Source organism: Schistocerca cancellata, chromosome 3 (assembly GCF_023864275.1).
Source record: "Schistocerca cancellata isolate TAMUIC-IGC-003103 chromosome 3, iqSchCanc2.1, whole genome shotgun sequence".
Lineage (NCBI taxonomy): Eukaryota > Metazoa > Arthropoda > Insecta > Orthoptera > Acrididae > Schistocerca > Schistocerca cancellata.
Window position 1 is genome coordinate 573,163,770 of NC_064628.1, and position 15,785 is coordinate 573,179,554.

The 15,785-nt window shown below is 41.2% G+C and overlaps 1 protein-coding gene across 1 annotated transcript in view; it reads right to left on the reverse strand.

The window, feature by feature from the left end:
- The window catches only part of LOC126175421 (protein cueball), a 161,075-nt gene extending 146,943 nt beyond the window's left edge, over positions 1-14,132 (reverse strand). Inside the window, exon 1 of the mRNA XM_049922220.1 lies at positions 13,961-14,132. Within this exon, the coding sequence (XP_049778177.1) occupies positions 13,961-14,021 (61 nt within the window). The 5' untranslated portion in view covers positions 14,022-14,132. The remainder of the gene's footprint in view (positions 1-13,960) is intronic.
- Between the last annotated feature and the right edge of the window lie 1,653 nt (positions 14,133-15,785).

The window sequence follows — 15,785 nt, forward strand, 5'->3', positions numbered from 1 at the left end:
ATTAAGTGAAGAATGATCAAGAAGGTTAGAGTTCCTACAAAAAAATGCTGTGTTCGAAACACTGGACTGAATGTTGATCATCAATATTTTTTACAGCTATTACGCCACAATAACTTCCGATTGGAAGAACCACATCAGTTACGCTTTGGCCCGGGCCAAAGTAATCCCAAAACGTAGATGACTTGGTACTACACTGATGTTGTCCAGCACCACAAAATGTTGAAAGATAAATTAGCAGCTGGACAATACGTTACAGTTTTATAGGACTAAGAAGAATGTTCCAGAATTCGAGACGATGTTAGAGATGAGGGTGCTAAAGCGAACTGTATGGCAAAGACGAAGTCCAAACGCTAATGGTCCGAATAAAAAGTTAAACTATTTTGTTCTTGAGAGGAGTTGATAAGAAATATCAGTCCAACACAACAAAACGAGCCTACTGTTAAGTAACAGAGCTTCAGTAATTTGTGTAATAAGGCTACATACTTACTGCAGAGTATCCTTAACATATACTATCTTTGCAAATAGTGTAACACGTAATAGTGTATCATGTAACTTGAAAATTAGTCGGTTGATGGAATGTACCACATTTTTATATACACCACAACACTTTCCGAATGACGTAAAATATTTCTAGTCGTTACCTTTAAACTTTAGTGTTTTATTTGTTCCTTATGCTCCCGAATGTCTATTCTACAGAAATTGATCGAATTTACTTCGTCCCATCATTATAATATCACTTTTTCATGAAGAAATGGCTGGGTGAGTTAAAGTAGTCCCCAGTGCAGGTAACAGTGGCCCACGTTTTTGTGATACCACAGCAATAGACATGACGTTTTTGTTTAGTAACTTAATTCATGGTGGAAGTCTTAGACAATACTATCCTTCGCTTTTTTGCCAGATATAAAAAGGCAGGCAGAAATTGTGGCAAAGTAATCCCGGTTTAAGGCACTATTAACTGCTTCCTGCGCTTTCATTCTAAAAAGAAAATAGATGCTGTTTTCCTTTTGTGAGCGTTAATGCAGTCACGTCGGTAGCGAGAACAAACTGACGAGAGGAAATTTAGAAACTCAACCCACATGCGCCTATATACACGCACTGAAAAACCAACTTTTCCATTAAAAGATGAATTTTTATTGCTGCAGTTATGTGCCATTTATCTAGTTCTTTATTCTAGAAAAGCAGGTCTCATTTACCATGCGAGTGTCCGCACTGGTTGCAAGGACCGCAATTGTTATTTCACCAGGTCTATGCCGTGAGTAAACGCGCTGTTTTGCACAGACGGATTATTAGTTACCTCGCAGCATAGCATACGCTGATGTGGAACACGCCCTCACCTTCCCCCTCCACCGCGCTCTCACCTACGTGGACTACCTCTTCAAATTCCCCGAGTCATGCTTACAATACGTACGAACGCCAGCGATATGCCTCCAAATGCTCACGCTGCTATATTTGCTTGTGGAGCTGCATGTTCCACTCATTCAGTCGCTGCGCTCAGTTCTAACAAACGTCGTGATAAACGAGACAGTTTCACCATAATTGCCTGTTCTACATTCCAACACTGGTAATACTGTCTTGTGATTAAATATTCGCTTGAGAAGCAGCTGTGACGTCGTCGACTATCAAATCTATGCTGCAACTCTTCTCTAGCGTCGACGCAGAAATCCAAATACCAATTTGTGAACAGAAGTAAGAGAAAAAAACTCCTAGCAGCTCAATCGCAGACCACTATTTTACAACATTTCTGGAATACACCGGTTTTCAGCCAGTGTATTGTACCTGAACGCAACTACTTCAACGGGAGCCGCAGCGATCATTCGTAATTAATATTTACGTTTAAATGTTTCTTTATACGACTGCAAAACGCCTGCAGCTTTGATATGACGATGACGCTGTTGATCACTTCATCTGAAAGCGGCAGAATTACTAATGCGCTCAGTAGGAAACAATTTCCTATTTCATTGTGTTCTCAAACTGATAAGGGACCTTCTGTGTATCTTGCAAATACGATACAATTTAGATAGTACAACGCAGTCCACGAAGCAGTAAGATACAGTTGTTACAAAAAAATTTCAATATTTGGGGGAAAATACTCTAAAGTAGTGAAGGTGCTCGCTCTACCAATAACGCCCACTTCACATTTGTGGCTTTTGGACACGATCCAGATAATGATAAAATACAGAATTCCTTAAGCTAATTTGAGCTACGGACAATAACTCAGATGCATCGTGTGGCCGTAATTTTGTGCTGAGCTGACGTGCAGTCCGGCGGTTATTGCTTCGGCTGTGAAGAGAAACAAAAATTTCTTGATTACCGTGCTGTGTGTGTGTGTGTGTAATTCAAGGCTACAACTAATATCTTGCTAGCGAGGATAAACAAGTTTTTTTCCTCTAGAGTAGAGTGGAATTGGAGCATCGTAAGACCGAGAGTTTCGGATTCTTGAAGGCCGACAACGAACTACACTGAATGCCCAGAGAGGTGCTTCACTTTGCCAAAGTACGTGACACGCGCGCAGTAATCTGCGTCTGGAACGCAAAGTGGTGCAGGCGCGCTAGTGTGCTGACCAGCCTCAACTCTTGTTACTGTGCAGAAACCCGCCGTATGTTTCAAGACGACCACTCGCTATGTCGCCCTATCTTGCCGTCACCTTTGTTCCAACGTGCGTCTGGGCGAACAGTTACTGCTTGAAGGACAGGTAAATAGGTGTATGACCGGCAACTGAGAATGACTACAGTAGCCGGGTTATGCCGTCAGAAAATAAACAAATAAAATGGCAACAATTCTTTCTTAACTTTGAAACTACAGTGGTAGGTACGGTTGTATTCGAAGTTCTACGCTCTTTCCTTCTTCAGACGTGAAGACTGGTTGAGCTATCCTGTTAGAGTGATAACAGTTTAACGTGGAATCTGGACGATTAGGCCTATGAAAATGGGATTTTCTACAACCACGAGAAGAGGTGAAAGCCACGTGCCATTTATAGGTGTGTCAACCTGTGTGCGTATGAAGGAGTTCGAGACGAGTTCAAGCACTAAAATTTTCTGGTTGCTAATCAGGTCAGTAAGCAGTGTTTACATTGTCTGGAAGGGTTGGTCGCATCCGTCGGTGATGAGCTCATTCGAGACGGGGCGCAAGCTCCTATTTGGAATGGATGGACAAGAAAATCGGCCGTTTCCATTTCAAAGGTACAATCCCACCATTCGCCTTCAGCGGTGTAGCATAGTTACTGAAAACCTGCGTCGGGGGTGGCGGTGCTGGGTCGGGCCACAGGGGAGGGGGAGGGGAAAAAGAGAGAGAGAGAGAGAGAGAGAGAGAGAGAGAGAGAGAATAATATCTTTGTTAATAGAGCGGTTTTTTACTTCTCTTCGGGAGCTTCAGAAGTATTTCTTTGAAATCAATGGATAGAATTGCAAATCCACAGAAAACAATTTAGAATTTCTTTCCATTCGTCACAAATATAATTCTCCGGATTTGCTTCGCTCAGACGTATGTTCTTGATGTCCTACTTACACTGCCCTTATAGTAATTAGGCCAACTGCTGTAAATCTCTAGATAAATTAACGTTCCTTTTCTCGATGTACAGGAAAAGAGAACATTAGTTACGGCCGTTGGACTACACCCTTATGTTTGATATCTACAATCTTCTTGTTGGGAGCCTGTGGCCCCTAGTTTTGATGTTAAGTGTATCGCTATTCTCATTTCTGCTACTCCTCATTACTTTCGGCGTTATTTAGTTTACGCCAAGTCCATATTCCGTGCTCACTGGACTATTCTGTTCGCATACTGCCGAGAAATAACCTTTGTAATAGTGAAGTTTTCCGCGGAATTGCTCTGAAAAATCTCTTCAGTTTAATTAAAAAGTACCAAGCGGTTTTAATGTGTTTGTACTGGCTGAAATTAAAGGTTAGCGAACTTTTGCACATTTGTGTCAATTGTTTTCGAAGCTGTCGATTAAGGTTCAGCGGTTTAACAAGGTACCGCCATCAGGTTTGTTAGACAACCTATGTGGAATGAAATTGAAAGGAATATTATAAAATTATTCCAGTGATAATTTTCTTTTTAGCCATTTTGTGTGCCCCTATATGGGGGTAGTGGTTCTCGTAGCGGCGACAGCTGACCGTTTACTGCAGGCTCGTCCAATGAAATGGCGTCTGCCTATCACGACCATGCATCGATCTGAAACCTTTATGACTAATTTGTGAAATGAGTATGCGTAGAACTGAAATTCAGTCTCACCAGCAATGAAGCGATGAAGGTATTTATTGGTCTTTCAATTCCTGAACTGCAATAATTCCATAGACAACTTTGGCGTAATTCTTTCTTCGCCTTTTTATTTCTTTCCACAATTTAAGATACAACTTAGTACAGAAATCATACCTCTCCTGACAGAAGTCAACTCAAACTTATCTCCATCACAAACAAAATCAATCTGATATCCGTATATCTAGATTTAACCACAGAATAAATGCAAAGGATAAATATCGCACAGTAACAAGGGAATGTGGTTCTGGCTTGAGCAAACATTTTTTTTTTCTCCAGTTCCACTACCCTTACTTGTTTCGGAGAAGTTTCTTCATCTTCGGTGGATTTTAGTTATCTTATTACATATCGGTGTTCACAACTCTGGCATTTGCAGCACAGCTATAATTAATGCCTTCCAGTATGTCGTTTTTTGCATATCTCGCTCTTTCGTGCTTCTGCAGGCTGTCTGAGTGCAGCTTTCGACACAAACATCGAAACCGCGTGTGTGTGTGTGTGTGTGTGTGTGTGTGTGTGTGTGTGTGTGTGTGAGGAAGCTCCATTAAAACATCCCGTAGAAGCACGAAAACGCGAGAGCTACAAAAAAATTACATACTGGAAGGAAATAATTATGGCTGAGCTGCAAATGCAAACAGACTTGTGAACACCAATATGTAATAATAAGATAGTACATAAAAACCCCTGAAGATGGAGTAACTTCTCCAAAACATGTATGACTATAAAAGAAGAAAAATTTAGTTTGCTCAAGGCAGAACCACATTTCCTTATTACGTATTAGGAAGCAAACGTGGACAAGGAAAGAGCTTCGATCACAATCAGTTTAGTTCTGACGCTCATTGTATGTCTGGTCAGCAAGTAGCTTTACACTTCAACTTAGTTACTATGAATGTTCGTTCCGTATGACTATATACGGTAGCAGAGCTTGGTCACACAAGGGAAAAGGAGATGATATACTGTAACCCAGCAGTCCAGATAAAATGAAGACTTGGGCTGAGATGACGCAAAAGGAACTAAAATCGTTGGGCGCAATAGTGAACATATCTAGTACCGTCACCTGAAATTTACAAACTAGCTGGTCTTCCGGCTTCATATCGTAAAGGGCATAATCGGAAAGGCTTATTATTATTTCGAGTCAAAAACATTACAACAATATTTACAATATATACAATATAACAAATCAGGTCAAATCATAAAAGAACAAACTAAACGGTATTAGCCCAAAATTGTGCAACGGCAGCAGCATTGTCTGAAACATCAACAAGCTCTTGTGTGGAACATGATACAGGACATCTAGGACAGTTAATTAAATGTTTGGTTGTCTGTTCTTCTCCGCAGTCACACAAGGTGGAAGATTCCTTCATGAAGCCCCATTTAAACAGATTGTCCTTAGTTCGTCCGACGCCACTCCTGAGCCGATTTAGAGACTTCCACACTGTCCAGACTTGATTTCCACCAGGAGGAAGGGTCTCAGAAGGAGTCATCCAATCATTACTGTCAGATTTTGCTGTCCACTGAGATAGTCTGGCTGCTCCAGTCCGACCGGTGAGGGGTGTAGTAGTTCTCATGAAGCTCCTCCTAGATTTGAGTCTACTAATTGGTGGCTGGTATCCATGTAGCAGGTGATCGGTGTTATGATCTGCTTTATGTCTCTCAAGTTTGGCTGCGACTTCACGCCTTATGTCTGGAGGAGCAATACCTGCTAGTTTATGGAGTTTATCAATAGGTGTAGCTTTGAGGCATCCCGTTACTGTCCTGCAGGTTTCGTTCAGGGCCACATCAACCTGCTTTGCATGAGATGACTTGTACCATACAGGACATGCGTATTCAGCTGCGGAATAGCACAAGGCCAAGGCTGATGTTCTTAGTAGTTTGGGATCTGCACCCCAAACGCTGCCAGTGAGCTTCCGCAGGATGTTGTTACGAGCAGCAACTTTCTGCTTAGTGTTAGTGCAGTGTTTTCTGTAGGTCAACGTTCGATCTAAGGTGACACCCAGATATTTGGGGTAGAAACAATGTTCAAGCTCTTGATCTTCCCAAACCACTGTAAGTTTTCTATAGGCCTCTCGATTGCGTAGGTGGAAAGCACAAACTTGAGTTTTAGCAGGGTTCGGTCTTAAGTTATTGACTCTGTAGTACTCAGATAGGTCCTTGAGAGCAACAGTAAGCTGGTTTTCTACTGTGTCAAAATCTCTGGCTTGTGTGACTAAGGCAAGATCATCTGCATAGATGAAACTCTTTGTAAGAGAAGGTTGAGGCTGGTCATTTGTAAATATGTTGAACAATATGGGGGAAAGGACACTACCCTGAGGCAAGCCATTCCTTTGACTTCTCCATCTACTCTTTCTTCCTTGGAACTCCACATAGAATCGCCGGTTTTCCAAAAGTGTCTGCACAGTTCTGGTGAAATTAATGTCTCTAGTGATGTAGTAGACTTTGTGCAATAATTGTCGATGTTGAATGGTGTCATATGCTGCTGTGAGATCCACGAAGACAGCCCCGGAAATGTATCCTTTTTCATATCCCTCTTCAATATGTTCAGTCAGATTAAGGACTTGTGCTGTACAATTCTTTCCAGGTCGGAAACCTGCTTGTTGAGGTATGAGTTGTTTTTCAACAATGGGAGTGAGTCTATTTAGCAACATTCTTTCATAGATTTTATACAAATGGCAAAGGAGCGAAATCGGTCGGTAGTTCTTGGAATCAGCTGCACCCTTTCCAGGTTTTAGTAAGGGAATAACTTTAGTTTTCCTCCAGATGGCAGGGATCTGTTTCCGCTTCAGACAACCATTATAGAATTGCAGAAGCCATCTTTCCGTGATGGGACCAAAATGTTTAATTTGCTCAATCATTAGGTCGTCTAGACCAGGCGCTTTACCATTTTTGCATTTCTGAATTGCGGTTCTGAGTTCTTGTAAGATGAAGTCATTTGATAGATGGTTGTTTTCACATTCAGGTTCTCTTTTGAGTTTTGTTCTATCTTTAGAACAATTGACCCTTCCATTCTGAACTAGATGATGAGCAATTTGATCTGGTGCAATGTTTGCATGGCCATGATTGTGGACAGGGTCGTTGTTCAGGCGTCGCAGCAACTGCCAGGCTTTCTGACTGCTTTTAGACATATCAAGGTTCTCGAGTAACTCTATCCATCGTTCTTTTTTGGATTTGGCTAAGGCTGAGGATAAATTTTGGCCAGCAGTTAAGGTTTCAATGCTGTAAGGATTATCATTGAAAAGTTGGATATAGTTATGTAGATGCTTCACGGATTCTTCTGTCAAGCCAGGTATGTAGTTAACTCGACAGCCTCTGGGAGTTGAGAGTCTTGAGCATCTTTTCACGGCTTCTACAAACTCATCATAGTTGGAAACTGAGGGTTCTATGCGTGAAACTTCTGAGTCAAGGAGGTCAGCAAACTTCTGCCAGTCTGCTTTCTTGAAATTGTATCGCCTTCGGAATGATGTGATTCTAGGAGTAATGGCTGCAAACACTTGGCAGCCTATGGGGCGGTGTTGAGTATTTGGTATCGGATTTAGAACAGTTTTTCTGCATTGGTGAGCTATGTTCTCGCTAACAAAAATTAAGTCGGGGTTATACCCACGTTTCCAACGCCCACTGTTAAAAGATGGTGGGAGTTTATTATCATGGACAAGATTAAGATGGTTGGTATCAGCCCAAGTCAAAACTGCTTCACCATTACTGTCGTCCTCAACATAACCCCAAACACTGCTATGACTATTGAAATCTCCAACAATAAAGTGAGCTTGTTGATTGGTGTAGTTGTCTGTAGGTGAAAATTGGAAATCTGCTCCTGGGGGTTTGTAAATTGACGACACAATACAACCATTCAGTTCTACAGACAGTATTTCAATATTGTTGAATTCTGTAAGTGAGGTAGAGAGAACAGCTATATCGTTCCTCACAAAGATAGCACTGCCATATTGTCTATGGGGTCGCTCAACTGCCAGTTTCATCCCAAGGATTTTTGGTCTTCTCATGGTGTCATCTCGATGGGTTTCTTGTATACATAAAATATCACACCTAGGTTCCTTGGCAATATGTTGCAGGAGTTCTTCTTTGGCAACAGACAATCCTTCTATGTTGATTGATACGATCACAAGGTGAGGTCTTGATAAAGACCTTTGGTTTCCATTCATAGTGAAACCTATAATGCAATGCTTTTGGAATGCTGACGTTCAGTTCAGTACTGGAGAATCTAGTCCAGTACCTATGCAGGGGCACCACGTGCAGGAGTCAGCTTCACCACACAAGGGAAAAGGAGATGATATACTGTAACCCAGCAGTCCAGATAAAATGAAGACTTGGGCTGAGATGACGCAAAAGGAACTAAAATCGTTGGGCGCAATAGTGAACATATCTAGTACCGTCACCTGAAATTTACAAACTAGCTGGTCTTCCGGCTTCATATCGTAAAGGGCATAATCGGAAAGGCTAAACCAGTCTCTGTAGTCATTACGTTTCCTTAACTCCCATTACTCACACAGTACGACAAAGTAAAAAGCGTGTCACTATGTCAGTGGGATACTCGAGCGTAACGATGGCTGAAAGATTACGTTATTACCTGTCCCAAGCTGCTTCAACCACACAACGCATACGCTGAAGCACTTGCGCTCTCGAAGAGATGATTAATTCCAGGTCTCTTGTCAGGGTGGAAATATCTATACATCTCTTGAAATGCTGAAGGGAAGTACGCAAACGGTGTACTTGAAGAGGAGTGGGAGCAGAGGTCGATAGCATGAGTGCGTTCAGAATCGCTTTCGGTACCAACTTTCGTAAACGGTGATGCATGGTGGAAAGGATTTATAAACGGTAGAAGTAGCATTAGATGCTGGTACATTATCCGTGAAAAACAGATTGTTATATACGATACTGCAATGCCTGCATTGCAAAATCTTATTTATCCGCCGACAAACGACTTTCAAATAAAATGTCTTCCCTGTACGGGAATATACATAACGGATGCATGACAAATGATTGACGACATATGGAAGTTTGGGGTCTGGCCGTGAGGCGTGCTCGGATAGCCTTATGGTAAGGCGACCTCTCGCGATAAACGGGAAATCCGGGTTCAAGTCCTGGTTCGGCACAAATTTTCACTGTCATTCCATGGCAGAGCTGATGGCTGTCCATATTCGCAACTGCGAATACATCTCATGTGACGATTGTTATTGTAGACATTTCTTGTTTCTTATAAGATTAACAGCACTTGCATCTTAAAAGGGACCCTTACCAGGCAGGGTTGACACACACACACACACACACACACACACACACACACACACACACACACACAGAAAACCAGTGGCTACAAAGAGGCGTTGTGCATCACGGAGTGTTGCTGCTGAAATTCCGAGAGAGTACTTTCCAGCAAGAGTCGTGCAACATATTACTTACTCCCACATGTATCTCGTGAAATAACCACAACTAGAAAATCCGACAAATTAGAGCTAACACAGAAGCTTACTAAGAATCATTTTTTTCCATTAGCCACACGCGAATGTAACAGGAAAGGGAGACACAGATAATAGCACCAGAAGCACTCCCCGCCACATTCCGTCAGTTGGCTCGCAGATTATTGATGCAGACACAACAAGACTCACATGGAATAGAGATGGCTCTACTTCACTAACGCGCTTCAGTAGTTGCAGAGAACTTCGTAACTATCGCTAACAATCTGAAAAACTCTCTCACAGATTTCATAGTTTAGAATGAGATCAGTATCCTTTCGACTTGTTAGTAATCAACAAAATGCAAACACGTTTAATGTCTTCTACGTTTCTTGTCAAACGGAAATCAAAGCAAACACCACTTCATCTATTTTAAAGCCGATGTGTAATTTCCTCTTCTCAGATACGCAAGAAACAATCTTCGGCCCATAATTTTTTTTATCTCCGGCGGGCCCTCGTGTACGGCCGCGAAATCCTCCTGAACAATGTGAAGCGGCAAATCGCGGAGCTGTCACTGTGTACGATGTGAGAGAATGCATCGGAGCAACTCCATGTCCAGCTGTTTGAGAAGACGCTGAGTTAAATTAGCGCATCAGAAAAATCGAGAACGAGCACTGCATTACATTTTCCATTGGTCCTGATAACCGACGAGAAGAAAAAAAAAACTGCTTCAAAAACCAACTGTTGCCAAAACCTGCAAATGCTTCACTTTTATCGCCAGCATGCAGAACTCCGCATACTTTTTTTTGCTCTTTAGTGTCACCAGTCTTCTGGCGAGTATTATGCAGTCCGCCGTGAATTCCTGTCCGGTGCCAACTGCTTCATCTCTGAGTGGCACTTACGACTCAACGTCCGCAATTATTTGTTGGATATATATACCCTACATTTTACCCTCTACAGCTGCCTGTCGTAAGATGTACGTTACTCTCCGATCTCATTTAACACATTTCCTATTGTTTTGTGTATTATTCTTGTCAGTGTGTTCCACACATTCCTCTTCGATTTTGTGGAAAACACACGCTTCAATCCTCTTCGTTTAGCAATTTTCCCACAGTCTACGATTGACTACCATATAATGCTGTGCTCCAAACGTACTCAGAAATTTCTCCCTCAAATTAAGGTCTATGTTTAATACTAGTAGATTTCTTCTGACGAACCTGTGGTCTCCAATTCTGATAATCGAGTGATTTGCCGTTACAGAGGGCTCATTTTCTTTTTAGATAGGCTTGAGAGACACCTATTCGAAACCCGCCGTAGACACAGGTATGATTTTTCTTTTGTCTGGGTCAAGCCATGTGTGGTCTTCAGTATATAATGAACATGCAATCATCGTAGTCACAGACGCCCCGTGGCTAGAAGCATGGATGGAAGATGTTAAAATGCGTCTTCACTATCGTTATGTTCCGCCTCTAGGTGGAGCCCGACCGTAAAGGAGATGTTTTAAGATATTCCAGGTGATTTTGCCAATACCTCAGTCGGGGAACGGAAATCTCGTGAAAGCGAAGCAACAGCGAAAGCGCAGTTCGATCGCAGCAGCAGCAGCAGCAGCAGCAGCAGCCGCCGCAACATGACTCCAGGAGCAAGCACCACACATTGACGTTTACTCTTGCTGTCCGTGGTATTTGTTTTTGTTGTTAGTTTTCAATGCATCGTCGGTTGAGGGATCGGCGTAGATGGGTATTTGTTGTTACGAAACTGAGGTTGAGAAGGAACGGAGTGAGTCCCTTCCACTCATTCCTTCGAAACGAGGCAGAAACGCCGCATGGTATAAAAAATGGTGAAACGACAGGAAATGGCAATTTGGGAAGAAAGACCACGATCGCTCCAAATACAAGCCGATATGGCCTCGCTCTAAGGAACACGGCGAAGACGCAAAACGTTGCTTCTTAAACTGTAAACCATTAAGCATCCTCCCCTGCCCCAAAAGTTAACTCCAGAAACAATTTTTACAATATCTATCTTACTGTAAACAAAAATATCAATGTGCACCCCATGAAGGAAGTAAAAAAAAAGGTGTGTAGACACTACATCGATTATCAGTGTATGTAATAGCAGCCCCTTAATCATAAAGATGTAGTCGTGGGTAACGTAAATGGAAGAGTGATAGTAGGAAACTACAATTCACAGAAGAAAGACGTGGTTTATAAAACGCTTCTACAAAATATCTGGCACTACTGCAGGGATTGGGAGGGGGGGGGGGGATGGGGGCTGCAACTATACCAAATTACGCTTGGAAGTACAATGAGTGTAAACGATGAAGAGCAACAGATACTCTTTCCCTGAAGATGGCGAAGCAGAAGTGGTGAAAACCCGTACCCCAAGACTTTTTCCCCAAGAAAAAAAAAAAAAATGTGGCCATTCCGAGTAAGTCTATTTATAAACTTCGGAGACAGTTAATTACAGGATACATTACTTCCATGATCATTTTGCACACGGAAGGGGAGACCCAGTGTACAGCTGAAGCGCCCACTGCCAGGCAACTTGTTGTGGTTTATGCAATATACAAAAATATGGCTTTTGAAGGTTTCATTGCTTCTGAAAATAATAGGAGTTCCAGGTACTGTTTATTTGAGAGAGAAATGCAATGGGATGAAATGGGTAACTGTGCGCAACGCTTCAAAAAGGTCTACGATCCTATTACTTAAGCAGTCACCGCAGTTTTCCTAATTGCTGACTCCCCTATCGTTGTACATGTATAAAACCATTCGAGGGCACTGAAGAGATGTTGTGTTTTGTTTACTATAATGGCAAATAAATTCAGTTTAAGTTCAAAAACTATTCACATGGCAGAACTACAGTCGCTAGAGGATCCCGTCCGAATGAAATTAAAAAAAAAATCCAACGTGTTTAACAATGGGATGATTAAATAAAGAGCGCAAAATAGTTCACTCTAAACATGTAACCTTGCAAGGGAAACTACATGAAATGTATCAGATTTGAGGGTTTTGATGGATGACATAGACTGAAAAAAAAAAAAAAAAAATAGCAAGAATGTGAGAAATTTCATTTTTACAAAGAAACTACAAATACAACGACAATTCCGCTACTATCCGTGAACTGCAAACCTCGTTTGCGGAAGGAAATGAATCAACAGGTGCGCTTGCAAATACTTATTGAAGAATGTCGTTTTATGTGAATGTCAACCATCCATTTCCGCTGTACTCACGCACATGTAGGATAAATAATATGTTAATAAAAATTTGTCAGCTCATACATTCATTGGCTATTTATAGGCACAGGAGCAAAAGTTTTAGCCAAATAAATAGATTCAAAAGTTGTCGAATTGACGAGTAAAGAGCTGTTACCATATGCACAGTATGCAGTCTAGGTAAGTATTAAAAGATTATCCCCGTATTTGTTAAGTCAGAATTGTTTCAGTTTCAAACTGTTGTACACGTATCAACCATTTACACTGTAACCACGATCATTTCTAGAAATATAGTGAAGAGCTGAATGTATGTGAACGTGCGCCAATGGTTAACTTCAGCTGTTATTTCTGAAAGCTGAATTAAGATATGTCATATGCACTGTATGAGGCAGCACATGAACAACAAAGCTATAACTGCTACATGTATTTACTACAAAAAGGAAGTTTATCCAAGGTTACATTATGGACAAACCAGCACATTACTGCTCTGTTCCAGAAATGAAATAACACTGCAATTTTTTCATTGCACCTGCGTTAACGAATATAGTTCTTTTAATTTACCGAGTGAATATACTACAACAGTTACGTACAAACGGAATCAAGGTACTATTGTCCGCTAGAGTTAAGATTTACAAGAAAAAAATTTACACGAAAATGTTACCTGAGGATTTACAGCACGTCCCAATTAATTTATAAATAACAGAGCGGTGGTTCGTGGAGATTACCTAATTTCCACAACATTTAACCGTTATAATGTAGGCAAAATCGTCCGGCACACTATGAATCTTCCCGAACGATGCGATATGTTACTTCGTATGCAAGATTTTATTCCTATAAAATGAATTATGATCACAAAAATTATTTTTGTCAGGCTGCACAAATACTGATTATTCAATCTGTGCTTTACAACTTAATTGCCGGCCGGCGATGACAAGCAGCGTGTGCTCAGTTACATAATTTATCGGAGTCATTGGGCCTACGTGACGACGGCAAGAGCTGCGATGGCAGAACCCACTTTCTACATTACTCCGTGTTTATTAATGAAGAAAAAGAAAACAGACCATTATACAACAAAAAATAATTGTTCTTAGCTTACCCCAACAATCGGACCTCTCGGACACAAGAATCACAGTCAGAAATACTAGTATTTTCTTCATTTTTGAGTGCTGTCTGCTGTTCCGGCACGTTGCTGAGCGGCAAACTCCCCTACCAACACATGCGACTGCGCAGACGAGCCAAAGATACTACAACACGCAGAGAAGCATACAGACGCTGTGAGCTTTGAGGAGAGCGCACCGCAGTAGTAGTATAAGTAGGTCTGTATCTGACCGCTAGATGGCAACCGTGTCGCCGCAAGGTGCGCAGGAAAGAAATTGATTCGTCGAGAATGACTACTCGTATTTTAAAGGAAAACAGCGCACTACCTCAATTAGGAAGAATGAAATCAATGAGAAGCATCTAAATCTATACCGTAAAAATAACGTTTAATTTTAGTCCTAAAGGAAATTTAGTAAGTATTGATCAAAAGGAAAGTCGACTTGGATTCTACAAGTATTCATAGTCACTACTATCTACAAAATGGGTAATCTTCACACATTTTATGGAATGATAGTATCAGAATTTGAAGGGAAAAATCATGTTTCTTAGCGATAGTTATTTTACTGCTATTTAGTATACATAATCTGAACGCGTGTAAAACAGTTATGGATGTGAAATCATAGATTATACCTTAGAAGGTCCATATGAAATGATGTACGAACCGCGCGTCCTAATCCGAAATACTAGGCAGCTGCTTTTAGTTACTGAATGGTGGTCACCCTGCAAATACATGTTTGAATAATCGATAGCGCCCACGTTTTGGTAGTGTTTGTTGTCAGTGTTTATTATTTTCATGAACTTGTATTTGTGTACGTTACTCTGTCCACCGCTGCTCGAGAGGTATGATTATCTATAACACTTTCTTAATTGTGATTTGCCCTTTCTACGGCACAACCTCTGTTGCAGCAATTTAAACTGCCCTTCAAAATAAGTATGGCACCTGTTGTTTTGACGTGCGTTGAGGTTAAGGTTGTGTTTTTATTGACATTTTTGTTGGGAACGGTAAATAATAAGAGCTAATAGGTTGCAGAAGATACAAGATGTAATTGTTTTGCATCGAATATTTTATTGCCAAGCACACTTCTTTACATCGTTTTACTTTGCGGTCCTACTAATGCGCAGGGTTGACAGCCGACATTTCAGGTAACAGTGGGCGTGATTCTGCGTGAAGTTATTAATTACAAAATGCTTCTCTTGTGGAAGCGTTTTTGTTTACTACGTTGCTTGTTCAACGGATGGAAAAGAAGGGATATAGGATGCATGATTTTCGTTCATAGACTACTGCTTTACGAGTGTCGTCACGTATCGTTTATCACCGAAGACGAATACTCGAAGTTGCGAATTTAGCATTCGTCGTGGACGCGTAAAACACGTCCATAACTGGAGAATGAAAGCGGATGGTTACTTTAGTAACGATCCCATTCCATTCCGTATGGCGTTCAGCTGCAGAAAAGATCGAAGATTCATCCTGGAGTTACCAGAACGAGGAAGACGAATGAAACGATTCACAAATGGTAAGTGACTCACTAAGATTCTTAATAATGTTGCATGCTGTAGTATTTATTATAAGGCGAGAAACTCTCAATAAATATACGTTTTTGATCAGCTGGTTTTTTTTTAATTTGACGAAAATGCTACTTAAGTTATTTGAAACATTAAGTACGTTATACAACCCATATGTGGAATTATTTTCTGTTTCATAATTACCAGTGTTTTATATCGTAAGCACCATGTTGATGCCATTTCAGACGAACCCAGTTTTTAATTTGCCGCCAGACTATTCCTTGAAGACTTTTCGGTGCGTACCGCCAGATGTCTCTCAT